Below are 24570 nucleotides of genomic sequence, written 5' to 3'. Positions count from 1 at the left end.
CTTCTTAGCTGAATAACCCGTATAATTTGTTAATAACTGTTATTAGGATGTACATACCTGGATGCCTCACGATCGTTGTCGGCAGGGTAGTTTCTTGTGATTCAGACCGAGCCGGAGGTGATCTGTAACGATTCCTCTTCATTGATATTATGCGTTTATAAGTGCCGGGATCATCCCAGAAGTATTTCTGCCGATGTATTTTACTTCTTTCGAATAAGCAACACAGTGGGCTGTGCTATGTGACATCTCTTAAAAATAACCGACATCCACGACTTACGTTGCGTTTCGGACATCGTCTTCAAGTTGTCGCGTACAATTAGACACAATTTCACATTGCACCGTCATATATCGAAGTACCTACCGGTACCTAATTATGACGCGAATACTCTATAACATTGTAAGGAATTATTTCCTTCGTCACCAAAATATCGGTAAACATAAGCAGTGTTCATATGTTACTGAATGCGGGGTCTAATAACTAGTGATGGGCAACGCTCTCGCTCGAGACTCTAGAGACTGACGTCGCAGATCTCGAGACTCACCCTCCTGTAGTGCAAGCTGTGCAACGTACCTGTAAACTTGAAAGTATATCATTGGCAGTTATTGCGTGAAGTAACGTTTTCATATGAAAACTTAAGAGCCAATACATTTTGTAAAAAGCCTGGAAAAGTACTGCATGTTCAACAATGAAACCGTTAATAGCATTAACGAAAGTGAAAACAGAATGTCAGTATCTTAGACTGCTCACGACTTATTTGGGGTGGTCATCTTAGCTGAATAGCCATGCATAATTTGAGAATAACTGTAGATAGGATGTACACCTACTTGGATACTAGAGGCGTGCATTATTCAAACCTGAGACGGGGAAGATGTGCTTTGCTACATATGCAACCCCCATTACACATGAGTGGAACGTGTAATCTAAAATGGCCTGACTTTGCTCCAATTCTTTCAGCAGGGGTGGTGGGCTACGCTCTCGAGACCGATTCTCGTGTGCTGCGAGCTGTGCGACGCGACGTCCCAGTAACTACGAGTGTAAGCTTGATAGTGATCAGCAGTTCTCATATGGAAACGTATGTGACGATAAATTTTGTCAAAAGCCTAGGAAAGCACTGCATGTTGAACTATGAGCTCCTTACTACCATTAACGAAAGTGAAGACAAATTGCCAGTATCTTAAACTGTTCACGAGTTATGTCAGGTGGACTTAGCTGAATAACCCGTATAATTTGTTAACTGTTATTAGGATATAAACCTACCTGGATGCCTCACAATCGTTGTCGGCAGGGTAGCTTCTTGTGATTCAGACCGGGCCGGAGGTATTCTGCGACTATTCCTCTTCATTTATGTGTTTTTAAGTGTCGGATCATCCCTGAAGTATTTTCTTTTGAGTAAGCAACATAGCGGGCAGTGCTATGTGACATCTCTTCAAAATAACCGACATCCACGACTTACGTTGCGTTTCGGACATCGTCTTTCAAGTTGTCGCGTACAACTAGACAATTTCACATTGCACCGTTATATATGGAAGTACCTAATAATGACGCGAATACTCTGTAACATTGTAAGGAATTATTTCCTTCGTCACCAAAATATCGGTAAACACAGGCAGTGGGCATAATATATTGAATGTGGGGTCTGATAACGATGTATATCTACCTGTCGAAAGAATTGAAACAAACTGAAGCATTTGAGATTACACATTCCAGTCATGCGAAATGGTGGTTGCATGTGACTCTTCTCGAGTTCGAATAATGCATGCCTCTAGTATCCAGGTAGGTGTACCTACTGTAGCCGTCAGCTTTTGTACTTAGCCTATCATTCGTGTACTTACCACTGCATACAATGCCAGAATGCGTATCCTTTATGTTATACTGCGTCAAAATAGACCTCGCTAGAAATGAGAGAAATGAACGCCCTAGTAGCTTGTTGACACGTATTTACGGATGGAGAAGGTGCGTGGTTTGCTATTCGCATACTCGGCGAAAACAACATTCAGCTCCGGCTACCTGTAGGCCTACGACACGCTGCTCGCCACATGATGCAGGGACAACGCTCTCGAGATTTCTCGAAATTTCTCGCAAGAAATAGTGTCTGCGCTAGTCTCGGGAAATCTGGAGATCTCGTCTCAGACTGCCCGTAACTAGTCGAGAGGGTAGTTTCATGTGATGTAGACCGGGCCGCTCGGGAAATCTGGAGATCTCGTCTCAGACTGCCCGTAACTAGTCGAGAGGGTAGTTTCATGTGATGTAGACCGGGCCGGAGGTATTCTGTGACTATTTCTCTTCATTTTTAAGTGTCGGATCATCCCAGAAGTATTTCTGCCGACGTACTTCTTTTGAATAAGCAACACAGCGGGCTGTGCTATGTGACATCTCTTCAAAATAACCGACATCCACGACTTACGTTGCGTTTCGGACATCGTCTTCAAGTTGTCGCGTACAACTAGACAAAATTTCACATTGCATTGTCATATATCTAAGTACCTAATTATGACGCGAATATTCTATAACATTGTAAGGAATTATTTCCTTCGTCACCAAAATATCAGTAAACAGAAGCAGTGGTCATGTGTTATTGAATGTAGGGTCTAGTAACGATGTACACCTACCTGTCGAAAGAATTGGAGCAAACTGAAGCATTTTTATTACATATTCCACTCATGCGTAATGGTGATTGCACATGTAGCAAGGTGCATCTTGCCTCGTCTCGAGTTCGAATAATGCACGCATCTAGTATCCAGGTACGTGTATCGGGCGAGTTGGCCTTGCGGTTAGAGACGCACGGCTGTGAGCTTGCATCCGGGAGATAGTGGGTTCGAATCCTACTTCCGGCAGCCCTGAAGATGGTTTCCCGTGGTTTCCAATTTTCACACCAGGCAAATGCTGGGCTGTACCTTATTTAAGGCCAAAGCCGCTTCCTTCCAACTCCTGGGCCTTTCCTATCCCATCGTCGCGATAAGACCCATCTATGTCGGTGCGACGTTAAGCCACTAGCGTTCCACATCAGCACTTAAACCACTCATTCGTGTACATACCAGTGCATACAATGCCAGGATAATTATGTTATACTGCTTCAAAGTAGACCTGGGTAGAAATGAACGCCCTAGTCGCTTGTTGACACGTATTTACGAAATTGAGAAAAACCGTGGTTGGCTATTCGCATACTCGGCACAAACAACATTCAGCTCCAACTACCTGCAGGCCTTGGACACGCTGCTCGCCGCACAATGCGGGGACAACGCTCTCGAGATCGAGAAATAGTGCCTGTCCTAGTCTCGAGAAATCCCGAGAAATCTCGAGACCTCGTCTCAGACTGCCCATCACTACTAATAACGATGTACATCTGCCTGTCGGAAGAATTGGAGCAAACGGAAGCAATTTAGATTGCACATTTCACTCGTGCATAATTGTGGTTGTATACGCAGCAAGGCGCATCTTGCCTCGTCTCGAGTTCGATTAATGCACGCCTCTAGTATCCAGTTACGTGTACCTACAGTAGCCGTCAGGTTCTGTACTTAAATCACTCATTCGTGTACCTACCAATGCATACAATGCCCGAATGCATATCCTTTATAATTATGTTATACTGCGTCAAAATAGACCTCGGTAGAAATGAACGCCCTAGTCGCCGTGGTTAGCTATTCGCATACTCGAGACAAACAACATTCAGCTCCGACTACCTGTAGGCCTACGACACGCTGCTCGCCGCACAATGTGGGGACAACGCTCTCGAGATTTCAGGAAATTTCTCGCGAGAAATAATGCCTGCGCAAGTCTCGAGAAATCCCGAGAAATCCCGAGACCTCGTCTCAGACTGCCCATCACTAGTATATGGCTACCTAGCTTCATGTCACTGCACGGGAATAATCTAGGCGGTTTTGTGGGATTAGTCAAAATAGTTTTCCTTTTTACAATTTGTAGTACATGGAGGAATTGCTACTTGGTCGCATCTACCAACAGGTTTTGTCTTGAGTATAACACAACACAGCACAGCTGTAAACAATGCTTCCTCTTACAGTCTCTGGCAACGCCGCAACATACTCATCAGAAGACATGCACCAAATTATTTAAAAATAATTACAGCAAAAAAATTGATACCAAAATACCATTTTTTAATTAGGAAATGATACTTTGTCCGCCTCTGTGGTGTAGTGGTTAGCGTGATTAGCTGCCACCCCCGGAGGCCCGGGTTCGATTCCCGGCTCTGCCACGAAATTTGAAAAGTGGTACGAGGGCTGGAACGGGGTCCACTCAGCCTCGGGAGGTCAACTGAGTAGAGGTGGGTTCGATTCCCCCCTCAGCCATCCTGGAAGTGGTTTTCCGTGGTTTCCCACTTCTCCTCCAGGCAAATGCCGGGATGGTACCTAACTTAAGGCCACGGCCGCTTCCTTCCCTCTTCCTTGTCTATCCCTTCCAATCTTCCCATCCCTCCACAAGGCCCCTGTTCTGCATAGCAGGTGAGGCCGCCTGGGCGGGGTACTGGTCATACTCCCCAGTTGTATCCCCGACCAAGAGTCTGAAGCTCCAGGACACTGCCCTTGAGGCGGTAGAGGTGGGACCCCTCGCTGAGTCCGAGGGAAAAACCGAACCTGAAGAGTAAACAGATGATGATGATGAAATGATACTTTGTTGATGTTTAGTGCACCTGAGATATTTTGTACAAATTTTGCAGAACATTTAACTTACGTCACACATTTATTCGACAGCAATGTATAACACCAATAAGGTTTCTTTTAGTAACAATCAGTCAACTCAGTTTCGAATGAATTCTCTTTGCACTAAGTTAATAATAAATAGGCTTATGAGTTGTACGCCGGCCCATGGTGTAGGGGTAGCGTGCCTGCTTCTTACCCGAAGGCCCCGCGTTCGATTCCCGGCGAGGTCGGGGAATTTTACCTGGATCTGAGGGCTGGTTCGTGGTCCACTCAGCCTACGTGATTAGAATTGAGGAGCTATTTGACTGTGAGATAGCGGCCCTGGTCTAGAAAGCCAAGAATAATGGCCGAGAGGATTCGTCGTGCTGACCACACAACACCTCGTAATCTGCAGGTCTTCGAGCTCAGCAGTGGTTGCTTGGTAGGCCAAGGTCCTTCAAGGCTTGTAGTGCCATGGGGTTTGGTTTGGTTTGGTTTGGTTTGGTTTGGTTTGGTTTGGTTTGGTTTATGAGTTGTACGGTTTGACATTTATTATAACTGAGACTTCAGAATCGGTTTACAATTCTGTAGTTACTGAATAATGAAACCAATTAAATTTAAGTCCAAACATCTAAGTGGTTCGTGGTTAGCAGTTCAGCAGGTTAGCCGATAAACCACGGAGGCAGTCAAACAAAACCCATTATACATTATTTTTAATAATCTTACAATAACACATAATCCCTTTGTTCATATACCTTGACAATATATTGCATTACTTCTACATGCTATAATTAATTTTAATTAAGTTATTTATAGGTTTTATATTTTATTTGAGGGTACCCCATATTCATTTTGGCAGGCAGGCTCTTATTACATTTGTAATCAAAGCTGCCTATCAAGATTAAATTAATCAATTTGTGACATCTTGTGGCAGAATCTAGCACACTCCTTTAGAGATATAAATAGCCACCTTACTTTGCAGAAAATCAACACCTTTTGGATAAAGATTTTCTCTTGCTCTCACAAATGAAGGATGTGTTCATGTATCAACTACCTCAGCACAGACTTACATGCTTCCATGTGCTCATCAGTAACATTCATTCCATAATACTTCTGAGAAGAGTCATGATATTTCGGTTTATGACTTCTGAAAGACCCAAACTCCAGGGAAATTGTTTTGTGAAGACTATGTTCTGCTTCCTCACAAGAGAACCTTGACTAGCCACAACTGTTCTATTGTCAGCCTTTTTTCTCATGGTAGAAAACCAAAAGATATCATGCCTCTTACTCTAGACTGTGAAAACATCTGAATATGACAGAGAGAGAGAGAGAGAGAGAGAGAGTGTGTGTGTGTGTGTGGCGCGCACACATGCATGTGTGAAGCCAAATGGGTCTTTAGGAAAAATTTTGAATTCTTATTGAATTACCTGCAAACTGGCTTCAACAATTTTTTCCAAAGTTAAGTGATTAAGAATTTGGAGTACTGTGAAGCAATGACTGGTCTAGGACATATAAAAATTCACTTGGTGGAGTTTGAGTTTATCATGTAATAATTATCTCTGTTAAGTTGCCGTTTCTTAAATTTATTTTACACTATTGGCTTGATAACTTGCCACCATTCTGCCTTTGAAGCTTTTATATAACAGACTAATAATTAAGATACAAAACATAAATAACCAAAATAGACAAAAGAAATATCAAAGGGAGATGTTTGAAGCAAACACGTGCAAAATTTGTTAACTTCTAGTCTCTAAGGTGAGTGAACTGTATTATTTTACGGGCAGTCATCAGCAGCACTGCTTTTATTTTATTACTTATACATGCACTTTTATTATTTTATTCTTTCATTTTACAGGTGCATTTATTGCCATTAGTTTTTTTTTTTCTTTTTAACCATCCAAAGCAACTGATATCATAATTAACATGTTTTCAGTCAACATGTCAATTATAACTTTAGCTTCAAAGTTATTTAAAACTGTGAATATTTGGAATAGTACTTACAAGGGACCATCAATCAATGTTAAGAAAACTTGAAACCAATTTATACACCATCCGAAAGATTGCACTTAAATATGTAAAACCCTTGAATACTGTGTCCTATCGTGCATGTATCTACGAGTTATAGGGCGGTAAAGATGTGTGGGTGGAGGTCGTCAGTGTCCAATCGGAGAACTGTTGGTGCGATACAGGGATACGCAGGCGAGAGAGAGGGAGACAGCACTGCGAGTGCAATGAGCCATCGTGAGTTGTGTACGGGGTCATCACGAAGTAAGCTTCTACCTATAAAAAGGTACCCCTCTTAACGTAGTGAATTGCGTTATATAATCACTTTAAAGAAAATAATTTTCAACCCTCAGTTTCAACGAAAGAAGATGAGACAATGTTTCTAGAGTATGATAGAGAAATAATATACAGGCAGACTTTAGATACTGGTATTAATGAATACAAACCAGTATCTGAAACAGTGTTAGTGCCTGACAAATATGAATCTCCATCAGAAAGTCCATAGAGCCCGGAAAAACAGTAGAATGGTCATTGGAAGAAAGAAAGAAAGAAAGAAAGAAAGAAAGATAGATTATAAACACATGCTTGAGTGCAAAGAAGCAGGAGCCAAAGCAAACATTTCCTCACTTATCACGAAACTCTATAAAAAAACAGATATCCGCAATTGTACTGTTTTAAGGAAGATATTGCAAAATTGGATTCTACTGGCAAGTCATCTAGTTTAACAGTCACAGATAAATATAAACAGCTGTACGAGTTGGTGCTTATGAAATTTATGGAAGCTATCAGAAACAACTTTACAGTGCATTATATGAACTTACAAAAATGGGCCCATGAAGAGCCAAATCACTTGATTTCCCTTTGTCAGCAAGTGCAACATGGGTATGGAATTCAAGCACCATTTTTACATACGATCACAAAAAATTACGCAGTTTGTCACACGAAAAGATGAACCTACTAACAAGATACTGCATTGCTAGAGAGAAGAGAGAATGTTGCTCATAGAAGAGTATGGTGCTGACAAAGTGTATAATGCAGATCAATTTGGCATCAAAGAATCCCACCATCCAATAGTGTGTAGTATTACACAATCACAACGTGCACAGACACATTCATTCACAATTATGCAACTTGTATCATGCATCGGGCATCTCCTTCCCTGTCTGTTTATCATACTGCAGGAATCAAAGCCACCAAGTTAAGCTGTCCAGCAGGGTATGTTTAAAGCCCCTAATTTCATTGTGCAGTGGTTGAAATCTGGAAAAATGACAAACTACCTATTCCATATATTTCTGGAGTTGACATTTTTACTTCAAACTGGTCCATCTAACTGTTTACTGTTGGATTCCTGGGTGCCTCACAAAGATAATAATTTAATACATGAAGTACAGTACTTTGATTAAATAACTACGAACCTGAAAAGTTAAACATCCAAATTATTCCAGCAAAAAACAACTCCTGAATTACAACCTTAGATAGACATTTTTTTCCGAATGTTCAAAACAATGGACCAAAATATCTGTGATTTTGTTGTGTTAAATAATATTGATGCGAACTTTCAACAGCGTAACAATGTTATCAAACGCATGTCATTGATCTACAATCAATAATGTTCACCGTGCTTCCGTTTGTCACATAAACATGGGTAGGAATTAGCGTGCCTAATTAGCGCCGAATGAAACCTTTGAATATAGCACAGACTATTGTATTAGGAAAGGAACTGGTACTTACAAATACCTTATGGAGGACAATAATAATTGTGATCGGCTTACTGGTACTTATTAATACCTTATGGAGGACAATAATAATTGTGATCGGCTTTCTTTACTCAAATGTAGCTGGTGCAAGAAGTTATTGTGTTTCGAACATCTTTTTCTTAATTTCCATTATCATTCACAAGATACTGAATCTGTTGAACGGGATTAAACACGACTGCCACATTATTGGTGAGTACGTAATTGTTTAATCAGTACATACTCATACATACAGTGCATAAATGTTTACCTTGAATATTTTGATCCCTCATGCAATTACAACGCAACCACAGGTTAGTACTTAATTGTGCCTTTAAAACATGTACAAAATTAATTCCAAGTTTTGTGATTACTGCGTTATGATTTAAAAGAAATAAGTACATAGTTTAACAGGCGTACACCCTTCACAGGGTTCACTGCACTCAGAGTGCCCGCTTCTCCTTACATCGCGCCAGCAGTTCAAAATAACTTCAGTCCGATTGGACACTGACGACCCCCACTCGCACATCTATACTGCCCTGTAACTCATAGATACGTGCACGATAGGATGTAATAATCAAGGGTTTTACATATTTCAGTGTGCTCTTTCAGATGGTGTATAAATCGGTTCCAAATTTTCTTTACATTGATTGATGGTCCCTTGTGAGAGGTTAAAAAAAAAAAAAAAAAAAAAAAAATTAGAACAAGTACCATAAAGAATTCATCTTCTCAGATGAAACAAAGATCATTCACTACATGTTCATTCAGCACTAGATGAATTTAAGGTGCTTCAACTACCTGTAATGGACAAAATTACTCCTGGAATATTATCCAAGAGTAATAGAAACAGACTGCTCAAGCCATGTCACTGATCACCACTCCAGTTGGTCTCTATATTGTATCCTTGGTCCTTAAATTTTAGCAATAATACAAATAGTTTTGGAACATCATTCAGTGGAAAACATGAAATACTGCCAATACAAAAGAGTTATCCCTAATCCATGAAAGTCAAAGACTAAGTATATATACAGAACATTGAGACAAACTGCCCAAGTCTGTTTAACAGAAAATAATTTATTTACAAAAATTAACCACACATAGAAAGGTAGCCACAGCTTTCATCTCTTTCTCAAAAAAGGAAATCACCTCTGACATATCACCATTTCTCTCAGAGATGTTCCAAAAACTCTTAACATTTCTCATGGAGGCTACATTTTATCTCCAATGGTAATCTTGATCCAGAAATGTAATGTATAAAAAGTTCTGACTTTCTAAGCACCGTCACAGGAAAACGAACATCTAATGCCATGTCCAACCTACAGAATCCGTTTTCACCTGTGCAACAAACAGACTGACTTCACAAACTCGTCCATCAATACTGAGGAATGACAATAGGTATGGAACCACCTACAGCTGAATCACACCCATCAACACGCCCACTAATACTAAAGGCATGATTTGTCTTCAGCCATCAACCAAGTCATAAATTGAGATCTGTAATTTTGTATCAATACAAACATGTCTATTTCAGATGTCTATGCCTGTTAAACAACTGCAAGGGCCGATGACCTTAGATGTTGGTGCCCCTTTATACAACAACCACCATCATCAAACAACTGCAATAAAAAGATCTTTGCAATGACATGGTAGTAAAGAGGAGAAGTGTCGCTACCTTTCAGTACAGGTCCCATTTATGTAAGTAAATTGGATGCAATAATAAAAGATTGGAATATGAGCGCCCCCTTAGCATCATTTGCTATAACAACACGCCTATATCTCCACTTATTAATTAAATTCTTCCATTCACACCAGCAATCGATCATGGTACAGACACCAAAGAGACTAAAACAGATTATCATCACTAAATTAGGGTTTCTTTTTATTATTTATGCAGTTGTATATGTTGTATACTTCCTGACAAATTATACATACAAATAGTAAAGTAGATGACTGACCTATGCATATTGTTCAGTAACACTGTTGTAGAGGAATACATACAACTGTACGTCAAAATTTAATACACTTCCGTATGTTTATCTTAAGGATTGCTTTTATTTTACAAACTGATCACACAAACCATAATTTATAAAGAGAATTTTACAGAAACCAGGCTCTAATTTGGAAGGGTGGTTGCCCAAAGGGCTATTCTTCTCATTATGCATAAAGAATATCAAAATACAATACAGACTGTCTAAAAAAGCACCTTTTATGACTTACGGGTAAAACATTCCCTTTAATTCATGAGGCCATAAAAATCGTTGTTATATTATTATTAGCCAATCATGAATCAAATGTGTTTTATTAATGAAGGATAAATGAACACATTGTTCAATTTCCTATGCACAGAAGATTTACTTAACTTCTCTGTAAGGGCTGCTTGTCTGAAAGTGGCAACACAAAAACTACTCACACAGTGCAGTTTTAAATTATATTAAAAAAATATTTCACAGATGACGATATATTCTCTGAGTCCTGGGCCGATGACCTTAGATATTAGGCCCCTTTAAACAACAAGCATTCTCCGAGTCCACAAAACCTCGAACTTTTGTGTGTGTCTACGTGCACACACAAAATTTTCAACTCCAAGAAAAGAAAAGGAAGAACAAAGACTAGAAATCCATATGCAACACTTCATATAAGAATTATACATACAATATGTATTTAATTCATTTATTGCTTCATAAAAATATGTGCAAAACTTGAAACTACCTAACAGATCTACAGATCAGAAGTAGTCATCTTATTTTTAGCTCGTGTTACACTCTTTTTCCCCCGATGGTACATCTGGGCGTAATGCCAAATTACTTCCGCAGAGAAACTTACTCTCCTACAACAGCATGGTGCCAATCTACTTATCCTCACAGTGGCATACAAACGAGTCCCTTCATTGGTAACATCATATCAAAACCAAATCTACAAAAAGGGATACATCTATATTGGAAATGGATGACAGGCATTATGATGTACAAATTCTTATGAAAGTTCAAAGCAAATATACTGGCTTTCAAACAACCTGATCAAGCTCATGGCTCATAAAAATCAGAGTATCCTGAACTACAATTCGACTTCTATAAATGGAAAACATCAAAGAAAGAGAAACTTTATCAAAATCGAATCAAAGAGGGTCACTGTGGGGGGAACAGCACAATATATCTTCCTACCTTGATCAATACAATATACTGTGTATGTAGTTATTAGTATGCTGATTTGTATAATGGTATTTATTTCTCAACAAGCCACAAAGGACTAGTACTTTCACATATAACTTACAGGTTCCCAAGTTACAACTGCAGATTCGTAAGAATGGATGGATTTTTAAAACATATTCTATTTCATGTTAAACATGACCATGACAAAATTATGACCTGATATAGAAATAATACATATTAAAGCATTCTAGGATATCCAGCAATGAAAACTTGGAAATAGCATTCACCAGGAAGGTACATATGATCATCAAGCCAGTGACACACACAAACTTGAGCAAGAGACAAAATGTTAATGAAAAGCATCAAATTAAATTAAAAAACAACATGATGAGAGTTATTATGTATGCTGCAAAATTTCCTGTGCACACTCAACAATATATATTTCCTGGTACCATATCATACTTTAAACTGGCATCATTACTTCTATTCTCATGGGGTAGATTCACTCCACTGCTCCCTTTCATGTGTTGATTACAACAATTTCATCTCTGCAACACTCACAATGATAACAAAATGAAAAAGTTCCACTAGAAATTCTGAATATGGCTTACAAGCACTCTTCAATGAGAATGTTTTCCAACACTAAAACAACATTTAATATCAGTTTAAATTTCAAATTAAATGCATATATAGAGGTTCATTTTTCCCAAACATTATCTCAAAAGAAATTTCATTGTAACTCTAGGTTTTTGAAAATCCATATTTGTCACAGGCGGAATTCTATCTGGAACAAACAGTGTAACTGTTACGATGCCTCAATTTGCAAACAAGCTTTGAATGGCTAAGTCATCCACAAATAACCCTTGTGGAAACACTTGATACTTAATGGATGAGTAGGGAAGCAGCAGCAAATTCACAAGAAAATTGTACCCAATTCCAAACCCACCTTTACTCACTATTAAATTTCTCACTATGTCACCAACAATGCCATGCCATATTCCTAAATTGCAAGCCCCTTGCACAAAGAAATTCATATACAAACATATGTTTATGAATATCAAATAAGCCTCAATCTAACTTCAATACAACATAATGTTTTTCTTTAGAGTAATGAAATGGATATTTGGATACCAACAATGAAGTAACTGGAAAATAATTGGATCGAAAGTAATGAGCATTTTAATGTTATAGATCTTGCTGCCTGCTAAGCTGTAACTAACAAGTCTACCTGGTTTTTAATTTTTTAATATTTTTATTAGCAACATATCTGAATTCACAGGTGCACTCTTAGATTTTGCTCAGAAGTGCAACAATAAGTTTTCAGCTGTAGTTTGCCCTATATTATTCCATTTACAACACATTATTTACATTACAATGGTAAGCCATTCAATGTGAGTCGCCTACTCAAAGTAAACATTGAAGTTTGGGGGACACCTTCAAATGGCACAGTGTCTGCGCAGGACAAAACATGTTACTCAGCATTGTTGCTACAGTCCCCACGCTTCATCATATCCCCCTTCCTCTCTCCAGTTATCAAATGAGAAAAAATAAATTAAAAAAATAAAATAAAAAGGGATGTACAATAGGAGCCATAGATAACTACTATATGAGAGATTTGCAGGAGTTTGAAATGTTTACAATAAAGAGGAAGAAGTGGACACTGGAATTAGGAGGAAGAGGGGAGGGATTGCAGCACACAACCGACTGACTCTTAATCCCAAAGACTGATGCTGCTGAAGAACGTTCTGGCTTCAGAGAATGAACTTTCCAAAAATTACACCAAATAATCCCACAACTACAGCAAATGCTACATAAATCATGGGAATAGCAGCAGGAGCAATAGTAGTTGCAGTTGAGTTAGTGGTATCCATACTGGTGGCTGAACGACGCATTCTAAGCAGCTCTTCCTGAAAACAGGAAACCAATGAATGAATATGTGCACGATCACTGCAAGAAAGAAATTGCCGAAAATAACAGAAAACAAAAAGGAATAAGATCAGTATCAGACAAATTCTACAGACAAACTCTACTTAGCATTAATTGTACATTCCTTAACAATAAAAAAAGAACATTTAAAAAACATAACTGCATGATATTTCAAATAATAAGAACAATAAAGCTGTTTCACATTAAGTAAAAGTGCTTCTGAATTTTAACCTGTTTAAAATATTACTGATGTTACTCAAAATTACTTCTTCATTGCAGCAAAGTTGAATAGCTCAGATGGTAAAGCAGAAGGTGGCACGCTCGATCACAGCTCGGTCCCAGCAGTATTTGAAGGAGCTCAAATATACCAACCTCGTGTTAAATTTACTGGCACAGTAGCATGACGAGGTACCAACTGATGAGCCCACCCTAGCACACGAGGGCGAAACGCTGGCAACCAAGAATGAGTTAGCTGGAAAATTTATAATGTCCAATAACGGACCATTTACACTGACTGACAGAGCAAATGCAACACCAAGAAGGAGTGGTCAGAACTTTATGCCAATTGCAGGGTAGACTGATGTCACTGAGGTATGCTCATTATGTGAAATGCGCCGCTGTGCTGCGCACGTAACGAACGATAAATGGGACACGGCGTTGGCGAATGGCCCACTTCGTACCGTGATTTCTCAGCCGACAGTCATTGTAGAACGTGTTGTCGTGTGCCACAGGACACGTGTATAGCTAAGAATGCCAGGCCGCCGTCAACGGAGGCATTTCCAGCAGACAGACGACTTTACGAGGGGTATGGTGATCGGGCTGAGAAGGGCAGGTTGGTCGCTTCCTCAAATCGCAGCCGATACCCGTAGGGATGTGTCCACGGTGCAGCGTCTGTGGCGAAGATGGTTGGCGCAGGGACATGTGGTACGTGCGAGGGGTCCAGGCGCAGCCCGAGTGACGTCAGCATGCGAGGATCGGCGCATCCGCCGCCAAGCGGTGGCAGCCCCGCACGCCACGTCAACCGCCATTCTTCAGCATGTGCAAGACACCCTGGCTGTTACAATATCGACCAGAACAATTTCCCGTCGATTGGTTGAAGGAGGCCTGCACTCCCGGCGTCCGCTCAGAAGACTACCATTGACTCCACAGCATAGACGTGCACGCCTGGCATGGTGCCGGGCTAGAGCGACTTGGATGAGGGAATGGCGGAACGTCGTGTTCTCCGATGAGTCACGCTTCTGTTCTGTCAGTGACAGTCACCGCAGACGAGTGTGGCGTCGGCGTGGAGAAAGGTCAAATCCGGCAGTAACTGTGGAGCGCCCTACCGCTAGACAACGCGGCATCATGGTTTGGGGCACTATTGCGTATGATTCCACGTCACCTCTAGTGCGTATTCAAGGCACGTTAAATGCCCACCGCTACGTGCAGCATGTGCTGCGGCCGGTGGCACTCCCGTACCTTCAGGGGCTGCCCAATGCTCTGTTTCAGCAGGATAATGCTGCCCACACACTGCTCGCATGTCCGAACAGGCTCTACGAGGTGTACAGATGCTTCCGTGGCCAGCGTACTCTCCGGATCTCTCACCAATCGAACACGTGTGGGATCTCATTGGACGTCGTTTGCAAACTCTGCCCCAGCCTCGTACGGACGACCATCTGTAGCAAATGGTTGACAGAGAATGGAGAACCATCCCTCAGGACACCATCCGCACTCTTATTGACTCTGTACCTCGACGTGTTTCTGCGTGCATCGCCGCTCGCGGTGGTCCTACATCCTACTGAGTCGATGCCGTGCGCATTGTGTAACCTGCATATCGGTTTGAAATAAACATCAATTATTCATCCGTGCCGTCTCTGTTTTTTCCCCAACTTTCATCCCTTTCGAACCACTCCTCCTTGGTGTTGCATTGTCACTGTCAGTCAGTGTATATTGGTATTACAAATTTACTCATTCAGGACAAGTATTTCATATTCCCTATGGGAATCAACATCTATATCGACTGCCTATTAGGCGACCTGCATGCCTGTGAAGATGAGGGCCCCACCTAGAATGATTTCTAATGTGGAATACGCCACGAGCAAATGGAATTAACCAATTAAAGTTGAAATCTCCGACCTGGCCGGGAATCGAACCCGGGACCCTCTGGACCAAAGGCCAGCACACTAACCATTTAGCCATGAAGCCGGGCATTCTAATATCGGTAAGCATTTATTACATCTCAATACAGAATAAGATTAAAATTAACAGCTTTGTATTCTTTAAAACATACAGGTCTCTTGAGCCTGTTAGTTTGTAGCTAAATGGCTTTCCCCTTTCAATCAATCAATCAATCAATCAATCAATCAATCAATCAATCAATCAATCAATCAATCAATCAATCAATCAATCACTACTGATCTGCATTTAGTCGCCCAGGTGGCAGATTCCTATCTGTTTTCCTAGCCTTTTCTTAAATTATTCCAAAGAAATTCGAAATTACTTGAACATCTATCTCTCTTAGTAAGTTATTCCAATCCCCAACTCCCCTTCCTAACGAATATTTGCCCCAATTTGTCCTCTTGAATTCCAACTTTATCTTCAGATCTTTCCTACCTTTAAAGACACCACTCAAATTTATTCGTCCACTAATGTCATTCCACGCCATCTCTCCAATGACAGCTCAGAACATACCCATTAGTACAATTTACGAACTTCATCACATAGATCCGTATTGATACAGTTCAAATTATGAAACAATCACCCAAGTTCCACTGGGTGAAAGAAAACATAATTATAACACGAACAGTAGCGTGACGAGAAGCGCAAGTCATAGCGAGGCTCAGTCGTGAACCAGCTATAATGAGCTTCACCAAATTTGATGGTAAGCTTTTAAGTCACGCATTCGTGACGGAATCTCTTTTCTTAAAATTTCGAGGGTTTTAAACCCATTCATTTTTATCTCTCTTCCTTTCCAGACCTTGTCTTTTTTTTAAAGGAATATTCATAAGACTTAAGCCATGAATATGGTGGTCATGCAGCGCTGATCCTTGCCATATGACAGGCTATCTCAAAAGGCTTCAGATTTCTTCTACCAGAATAGCTTAATTTTGAAAGAAATTCCCATAAGAGTTAAAGTTTTTAAATGTTCTAATGTGGATTTGGCACAAACCTATTCCTAGACCAGAATTTCAATCTCCCTCAGTCAACACACTGAAACTACCAGATACCAACAGTGCTTGTAACATTTTCAAGGAAGGTCATTCAAATTTAACACTGAAGAAAGATTGTATGCAAGAAGTGTTAAACTACTTTATTAAATAATGTGTATATTTTGTCTTCAGTGTTTTCTTAACAGTTCACAATAAGGAACTTCCGTTTTAAATTACTAGACAGCAACAATGAACATTGTATTCCGTTACGAGACATTATGGCTCGTATGTCATATTTCAAGTTATATTTCTAATTTTTAACATTGAAGACAAAAGTTTTTGCAACAAGTGAGGACAATTTGTATAAATAATGTGTATATTTTATCTTTAGCGTATCTCAAATAGTTCTTGAAATGGCACTGGGTACTTCCATTTCTGAACAATGAGTTTTATAATCTACCACACGATTTTATAGCTGAAGATGTCTCAAACAGAGAGAAAACATGTCCCAAAATATGTTTACTATGTTTTTATATTAAACAGTTTTCACTCTTACAGTGATCTGTATTGATTGGGTGGACCATAAACCTAACATTGTTTCGTAATTCACATAACATACCCCTTAGTCGAGCAGCTTGTCTCCTTTCTCCCAAGTCTTCCCAGCCCAAAGTCTGCAACATTCTTGTAATGCTACTCTTGTTGCAATCACCCAGAACAAATCGAACTGCTTTTCTTTGGATTTTTTCCAGTTCTTAAATCAAGTAATCCTGGTGAGGGTACCCATACACTGGAACCATACTCTAGTTGGGGTCTTACCAGAGACTTACATGCCCTCTCCTTTACATCCATACTACAACCCCTAAATACCCTCATAACCATGTGCAGAGATCTGTACCCTTTATTTACAATCCCATTTATGTGATAACCCCAATGAAGATGAGGTGCTTATAATAATTCCCATAAGGAACTTTCACCCTCAATGCAGTTATTAAAACTGAGAGGACTTTTCCTATTTGTGGAACTCACAACCTGACTTTTAACCCCGTTTACGAAGGTGAATCAAATTTGAACAGGATTTTTGTTCCTGCACATCAACAGTTATTAGGACTGGCCCCGCGCTTCTGCTAAGGCGGAACTGCTAGGAGTGGGGAGAGCGTGCTGTTAGATATTTCCCACCGTTCTGTCAGCAATGCTCACCATGTTGGAGCAACAGGTGCATCCCTCCAATGCGCAACGCATAATTATAAATTTTCTTGCTCGTGAGAGAGTTACAGCGGCAGAAATTTTCCAGCATGACTGCACAGTTCGGTGATCAAACATATCAAGGACGCGTGCGTTTGCCTGGCATTAAAAGTTCAACGAAGGACAAGAACGTACGGAAAAACAGCAACACAATCGCCGTCCTCGGACCAGCATTACAGACGAAAACATTTGTGCGGTTAAAGACATTACTGACGACTACCGACGGGCGAGAGTATCAGAAATTGCAGAACAAGTTGGAATCAGTTATGGGAGCTGCCAAGCAATCATCAACGACCTACAGTTCCGTAAAGTGTGTCCCAGATGGGTCCCTCACCTTTTGACCGAAAATCTGAAGTTGAGACGTTTGGAGGTCTGTCAGAGGCTTACAGCACTGATTGCAAAAGAAGGCTTTTGAGTCAGATTGTCACCTGTGACAAAACATGGGTCCACCACTACACTCCCAAATCCAAATAAGCCAGTAAGGAGTGGTGGAGGTAAGGGGAGGCAGCACCAGTGAAAGCCAAGACTCGACTGTCAGATGGCAAGGTTCTTGCAACCATTATTTTTTTTTCAATCGGCAAGGCATTTCCCTGATTGATTTTTTGCATGAGCAATGCACAATCAATGCTGCTTACTACTGTGAGCTGTTTAAGAAGGCGATGGTTGCATATCGCCGCAAAAGATGAGACCAACCGATTCAACAGGTCATCCACCTCCACGACAATGTGTGGCCCCATACTGCAGCCCAAACTGTCTCCAAGCTATAGAAAATGCACTGAACTACACTTGATCATCCTCCTTACAGCCTGGACTTATCACCCTGTGATTTCCATTTGTTCAGACCGCTTAAAGGAGCTCGAGAAGGGCAACGATTTGAAGATGATGAGAGTGGGAAAGACAGTGCACAACTGGCTGGTGACACGACCCTGTCCTTTTTATGATGACAGCATTAAAAAGCTGCCCATACGCTGGGACAAATGCATTTCCAAAGCAGGAAACTATGTGGAAAAATAAATTGTATTTGCCTTGTGTTTTTCAATGAATGAATTAAAATAAAAAATAAAATCCTGTTTATATTTGATCACCCCTCGTATCATATCATATAATCATTTCTCACTGTTGGTCCGTACTGAATTTGTACTGAATAGGTGGTTTTTAGTAAATATACATGATATTGGACTCTGTTGCATACTGTCCATCTCAGAACATTATCGAGGTCATTTTGCAGTTGCTCACAATCTTGTACCTTATTTAGTACTCTATACATAATCTGCAAAAAGCCTTATCTCTGATTCCACTTCTTTACTAATATCATATATATATAAGAAAACATCAAGGTCCAATAATACTGCCTTGAGAAATTCCCCTCTTAGTTATTACTCTAATTATCTAAGATCTATTTTCTAGAAATATAGCCACCAATTCACTCACTCTTTTGTCTGGTCCAATTGCACTCATTTTTGTCAGTAGTCTTCCATAATCCACCCTATCAAATGCCTTAGACAGGTCAATCGCAATACAATCCATATGACCTCCTGAATCCAAGATATCTGCTATATCTTGCTGGAATCCTACAAAGATGAGCTTCAGTGGAATAACCTTTCCTAAACCCAAACTGCCTTCTATAGAACCAGTTATTAATTTTGCAAACATGTCCAATATAATCAGAAATAATGCTTTCCCAATGCTTACATGCAATTCATGTCAAACTGACTGGCCTGTAATTTTCAGCTTCATGTCTATCACCTTTTCCTTTATATACAGGGGCTACTATAGCAACTCTCCATTCAGTTGGTAGAGCTCCTTCATGTAAACAATAATCAAATGAGTACTTCAGATATGGTACTATATCCCAACCCATTGTCTTTGGCATATCGCCAGAAATCTTATCAATTACAGCCGCTTTTCTAGTCTTCAACTTTTGTATCTTACTGTAAATATCGTTATCATAGGTAAATTTTAATACTTCTTTCTGTTTTCTCCCCAGAAATTTTCGTCAGCTGGGTGGCAGGAATGAGTAGCCGGGCAGGGAATACTAAGTAAAAAAGTAATGTAATAAAATGTCAATTTGTTTTCCTGAGCAATTACATTAGACAGGTAAACTAATTGCATAAATTGAACTATTTTAGTGTTTTAACACAAAAAATACATAACAGTATTTTGAACTTCTAGTGTTCTTCTGCTCGTTCATTACCATGTATCACCGGGGCTTACCACTAGGTTGCTGTGGAATGCCATACCAAAACAGACTCCAATCCTTAGACTGTAATATAATAAAACATGGCGGCCGTTGTAGCCGGACTGCTGGTATTGGCTAATGTGAAAAATATCACGTACATGTTATACTAACGGCGGTAATTTAACATGATAAATGGAACATCATATGCAAAATCACCATTTTCACGTATGAAAACGCTTCGCCAACAAGTACGCACCACATATAATCTACTAGAATCACATATATTCTACCAGAAAAGAGAACAACAAGCTGATTACCGTATTTACGCAAATAATCCCCACATATTTTTTAAAAAGAACTGAGGCACGAAACTGGGGCCTGGGTATTATGTGCGTCAAGGTTGGCAAGTTTTCGATGTTGGATGTACAGTTATGCTTTGTGTAACCGCAGATGAAAGAAAACTGCCCCCACATGTCATATTTAAACTGAGAAAAACTCAGACTTTTAATTTAAAACTGCATTTACGTTTGAAAAAAATAGTATTGGACAGTAATTTAAATTCAAAATTTCTCCATGTCACAATAGAATGCGTCTTCCGGAACGTGCAGGGGTAGCTTTCCAAACTTTCTTTCTCTTTGGTGTGTCAACAGTGTTTCATAGTTGCTAAGTTCAAGTGAAATAGTCATTCCTTTGTATTCAGCGTTTTAAGAAACGCCCCATCATGTAACAAGTACTGTGCAGAGAAAAGCAGAACCCGCAAACACTGGCGATGCCCACGGTTGGCGAAAAAGCGTGGCTCATAATTATAATCAATTCGTACGCACCGAACAATAATGTCAATGCCAATGAAACTGCATTGTTTTTTATGCCTACCCAAAACGGACGTTCTTAAGGGAGATGCGGTCACTGTATTGTGTTGCAATGCAGACAGAAGCGAAAGACTTCCTCCCATCATCATAGGGAAGCTTGATAAGCCAGGATGTTTTAAGGGTGTCAGGTACTTTCCGTGCAAGTAAAAGGCATCTAAAAATGCAAACAGTACAGTAATCCAAAAAATAAAGCATTTGCACAGCACAGCCAGCATAATTTGTCCTCGTCTTTGAATCGTGTTTCTTTTTTTCTTTCGTCGCGTGAGGTTATGGTTGCCACCGAGTAATCCAAGTGCATTATTTGAATACTGTAAATGCGCCTTGTTGGATACATTTTGGAATTTTTTTTTTTTCCCCAAGGCATTTGAAAGGTTTATACTGTGAATTATTTCTGAAGCATGAGTTGGCAGTTAATTCGAAATCACGTAATTCAATGTCAGATTTTTGCGTCCCAAAGAGTTTGAATTAACGAAGTTTTACTGTATCGCAAAACTAACATCAGTGTTCGCCGGTGTCTTTTTCAAGTGTTACATTCCACCACCGGCCGTGTTAATATCCGAGTAAAAAGAGACTGCGCGTGGAGAGTGTTTTAGACGTGGAGTGTGACAAATTTGCAAGTAGTTTAGGAGAGGATTCTAGTGATGTAATAGACAAGGAATCTTCTGATCTACAGGGAATCGAGTCTATTGCCTACTGCTAATTTTCATGCAAATATATTTTATAGCTGTGATAATGTATTTTTATCTCAAATATGTTCAAGCAAAGCAGCTATATCATGTAGGCGTAAAGACCACATGGACCTCGTGGGGTGATATGAAATGTTTGTTTATGCCTACGCTACCGTACTCTTTCAATGGAAGGAATTTCAGTTCATTTCATTCTTTTCAAAATGTTACATACATACCCCACGTCGTTCCATCTTAAGCGATGGGTCGGCAAACGAGGCTTCTCCACCAGTTGCGGTCCCTGAACTTCTCTCCTTCTTCAATGCTTTCCAAAGTATGTCCTTTCTGTTGAATGTCAATCTTCACTATGTCCTTGTATATGAGTCTTGGTCGCCCTCTTGGTCTTTTGTCTTCAAGTTTTAGATCGTACATTTTTTTTTGGTAATCTGTTATCACCCATGCGTCGCATATGTCCATACCATCTCAGTCGCTGCACTGTTATTTTCTCCTGCAGTCTTACAACTTGAGCCTGCTTGCGGATTTCCTCATTACGGACTCTGTCCCTTCGTGTTTTGCCAATCATGCTACGGACAAATTTCATTTCTGCTGCCTGGATTCTACTAACATCTTTGTTTCTCACGGTCCATGTTTCGCAACCATAGGTCAGGATTGGTACGTAATAAGTTTCATACATGACTCTCTTGCATTTTGTTGGTATTTCCTTGTTCCATATTATGTCTTTTACTATTTTGTAAAAGTTGCTACCTGCCTGAATTCTGTGGGAAATTTCCTTTTCTATAGAACCAGTATCAGAGATAACACTTCCAAGATATCTGAATTGATGGTTCATCTGTAGCTGTTTCCCCTCCATTTCAATGTGTCCCATTGGTTGCCCATATCTCTTCATGACCATAACCTCACTTTTCTCTTGGCTGAAGATGAGTCCATATTCTTTAGCAGATTCTGCCCAGGAGTTTATTTGTCCTTGAAGATCTTCTTTAGAGTCTCCCCACAATATCTTTCATTTTCTTACCTCCAATGGTTTGGTGAACTTTTCTCTGAATCTCGTTCATCACAGTGACGAAAAGAAGAGGAGACAGAACACCACCCTGTCTTAACCCAGATTTTATATCAAAGGTTTCAAGTCATTCCTACAGGTGTTTTGACTTTACTTCGGGTATCTTCATACAAATTCTTGATCCGGTGTATCAGTCATCCTGTATTCCAATTTTCTTCAGTGCTTCCCACACCTTCTCTCTATTCACTGCATCAAATGCTTTCTTGTTATCCAGAAATGTTCAAAATATTCCTTCCTAAAATTAGGGTGCGGGGATTATTTGCGTAAATATACTATTTAGAAATTTCAATTAGTCAAATAACGTTTTCTCCTAGATTTCACTTTGCTGGATAGATGAAAATGCATTATAGAACTGTTAAAATGATATTTATGTATGTTTCATAATAAATTAAGGTGCAAAATTCCTCAATCTATTCACTCTCATGAGAACTAAGGAACAATTTCTTGCCGTACTTTTCAAGTGGTGGACAATTTCTTATATTCAGCACCCAAAGAAAGGGAGGTACACCCGAAATGATGTTATTGGCTCTAAGTCCTACTAAATACTTTTTTTACAGTTTTTGAAGATGCCAAAGTGCCGGAATTTAGCCCCACAGGAGTTCTTTTTTTTACGTGCCAGTAAATCTATGGACACGAGGCTGATGTATTTGAGCACCTTTAAATACCACCGGACTGAGCCAGGATCGAACCTGCCAACTTGAGATCAGAAGGCCAGCGCCTTAACCGTCTGACCCACTCGCCTAAGTACACCCGAAATGATTAACCCAATGAACGGCCCTGGTAATGCTAACATAATGTTAACATTCCTACAATGGTGGGAGAAGGGGGTGAACACTATTTAACAGATACTGAGAAAGCAAACCTCTTCAGTGGGGAATTCAGAGATTCAGTAGAAAATTGTCAGGACTTGGAAACCATAACAGAAGATAGAGAGGGAGAGACACATAGGGAAACAAGAAGCTTCTCATTCACAAATGAAGATATTTTCAGAGAAATCCAACTGCTTCAGCAAGGAAAAGCAGCAGGAAGTGATCAAATTACTGGGGAGGTATTAAAGACGATGGGGTGGTATATAGTGCCTTATTTAAAATTTCTCTTTGACTATGTCATAAATAATAGTGTAATACCAAAGGAATGGAAGTAATCTATAATAATACCAATTTATAAAGGAAAGGGTGATAAAAGGAAACCAGAGAACTACAGACCAATCAGCCTGACCAGTATAGTTTGTAAAATACTGGAGAGTTTAATAGCAAAGTACATCAGAGGGATATGTGATGATAAAAATTGGTTCATGAGGAGCCAGTATGGATTTAGAAAGAAATTTTCTTGCAAGGCACAACTGGTGGGATTTCAGCAGGACATATCAGATCAGTTGGATTCAGGAGGCCAGTTAGATTGCATAGCCATAGATCTTTCCAAAGCCTTTGATAGAGTGGAACATGGAATATTATTAAAGAAATTGGAGGGAATAGGACTGGATGTAAGGGTTATACGTTGGATAAGAACATTTCTAAATTCAAGGGTTCAGAAAGTCAAAGTAGGAAATTATATATCACAGGAAGAGAAAGTTTGGAAGGGAATTGCACAGGGTAGTATAATCGGTCCGTTACTTTTCTTAATATACGCAAATGATTTAGGGAACAATATAACATCGAAAATAAGATTGTATGCAGATGACATATTTGTTTATAGGGAAATAAATAACACTGAGGATTGCTCAGAATTACAAAGGGACCTTGAGAGTATCCAAGAATGGGTTGAAGAAAATAATATGAAGATTAATGGAGACAAATCAACTGTTACAGCATTTACAAACAGGAGCTTTAAAACTGAATTTGAATATACTTTGGATGAGGTAGTTATCCCTAAAGATGGCAAGTGCAAATACTTAGGTGTGAGATTTGAAAGTAATTTGCACTGGAAGGGTCATGTTGATGACATTGTTGGGAAAGCATACAG

The 24570-nt window shown here is 39.8% G+C and overlaps 1 protein-coding gene across 3 annotated transcripts in view; it reads right to left on the bottom strand.

Moving 5' to 3' along the window:
• Positions 1 to 10402: 10402 nt before the first annotated feature.
• Positions 10403 to 24570, bottom strand: part of Vap33 (VAMP-associated protein 33kDa) — a 189222-nt gene continuing 175054 nt past the window's right edge. For all 3 annotated transcript variants that reach the window (XM_067140500.2, XM_067140501.2, XM_068226133.1), the window contains one exon: positions 10403 to 13428. In XM_067140500.2, the coding sequence (XP_066996601.1) occupies positions 13273 to 13428 (156 nt within the window). In that variant the 3' untranslated portion in view covers positions 10403 to 13272. The remainder of the gene's footprint in view (positions 13429 to 24570) is intronic.

This window comes from Anabrus simplex, chromosome 2, assembly GCF_040414725.1.
Source record: "Anabrus simplex isolate iqAnaSimp1 chromosome 2, ASM4041472v1, whole genome shotgun sequence".
NCBI classification, from domain to species: Eukaryota; Metazoa; Arthropoda; class Insecta; order Orthoptera; family Tettigoniidae; genus Anabrus; species Anabrus simplex.
This window is presented reverse-complemented; position numbering and strand designations above follow the sequence as displayed.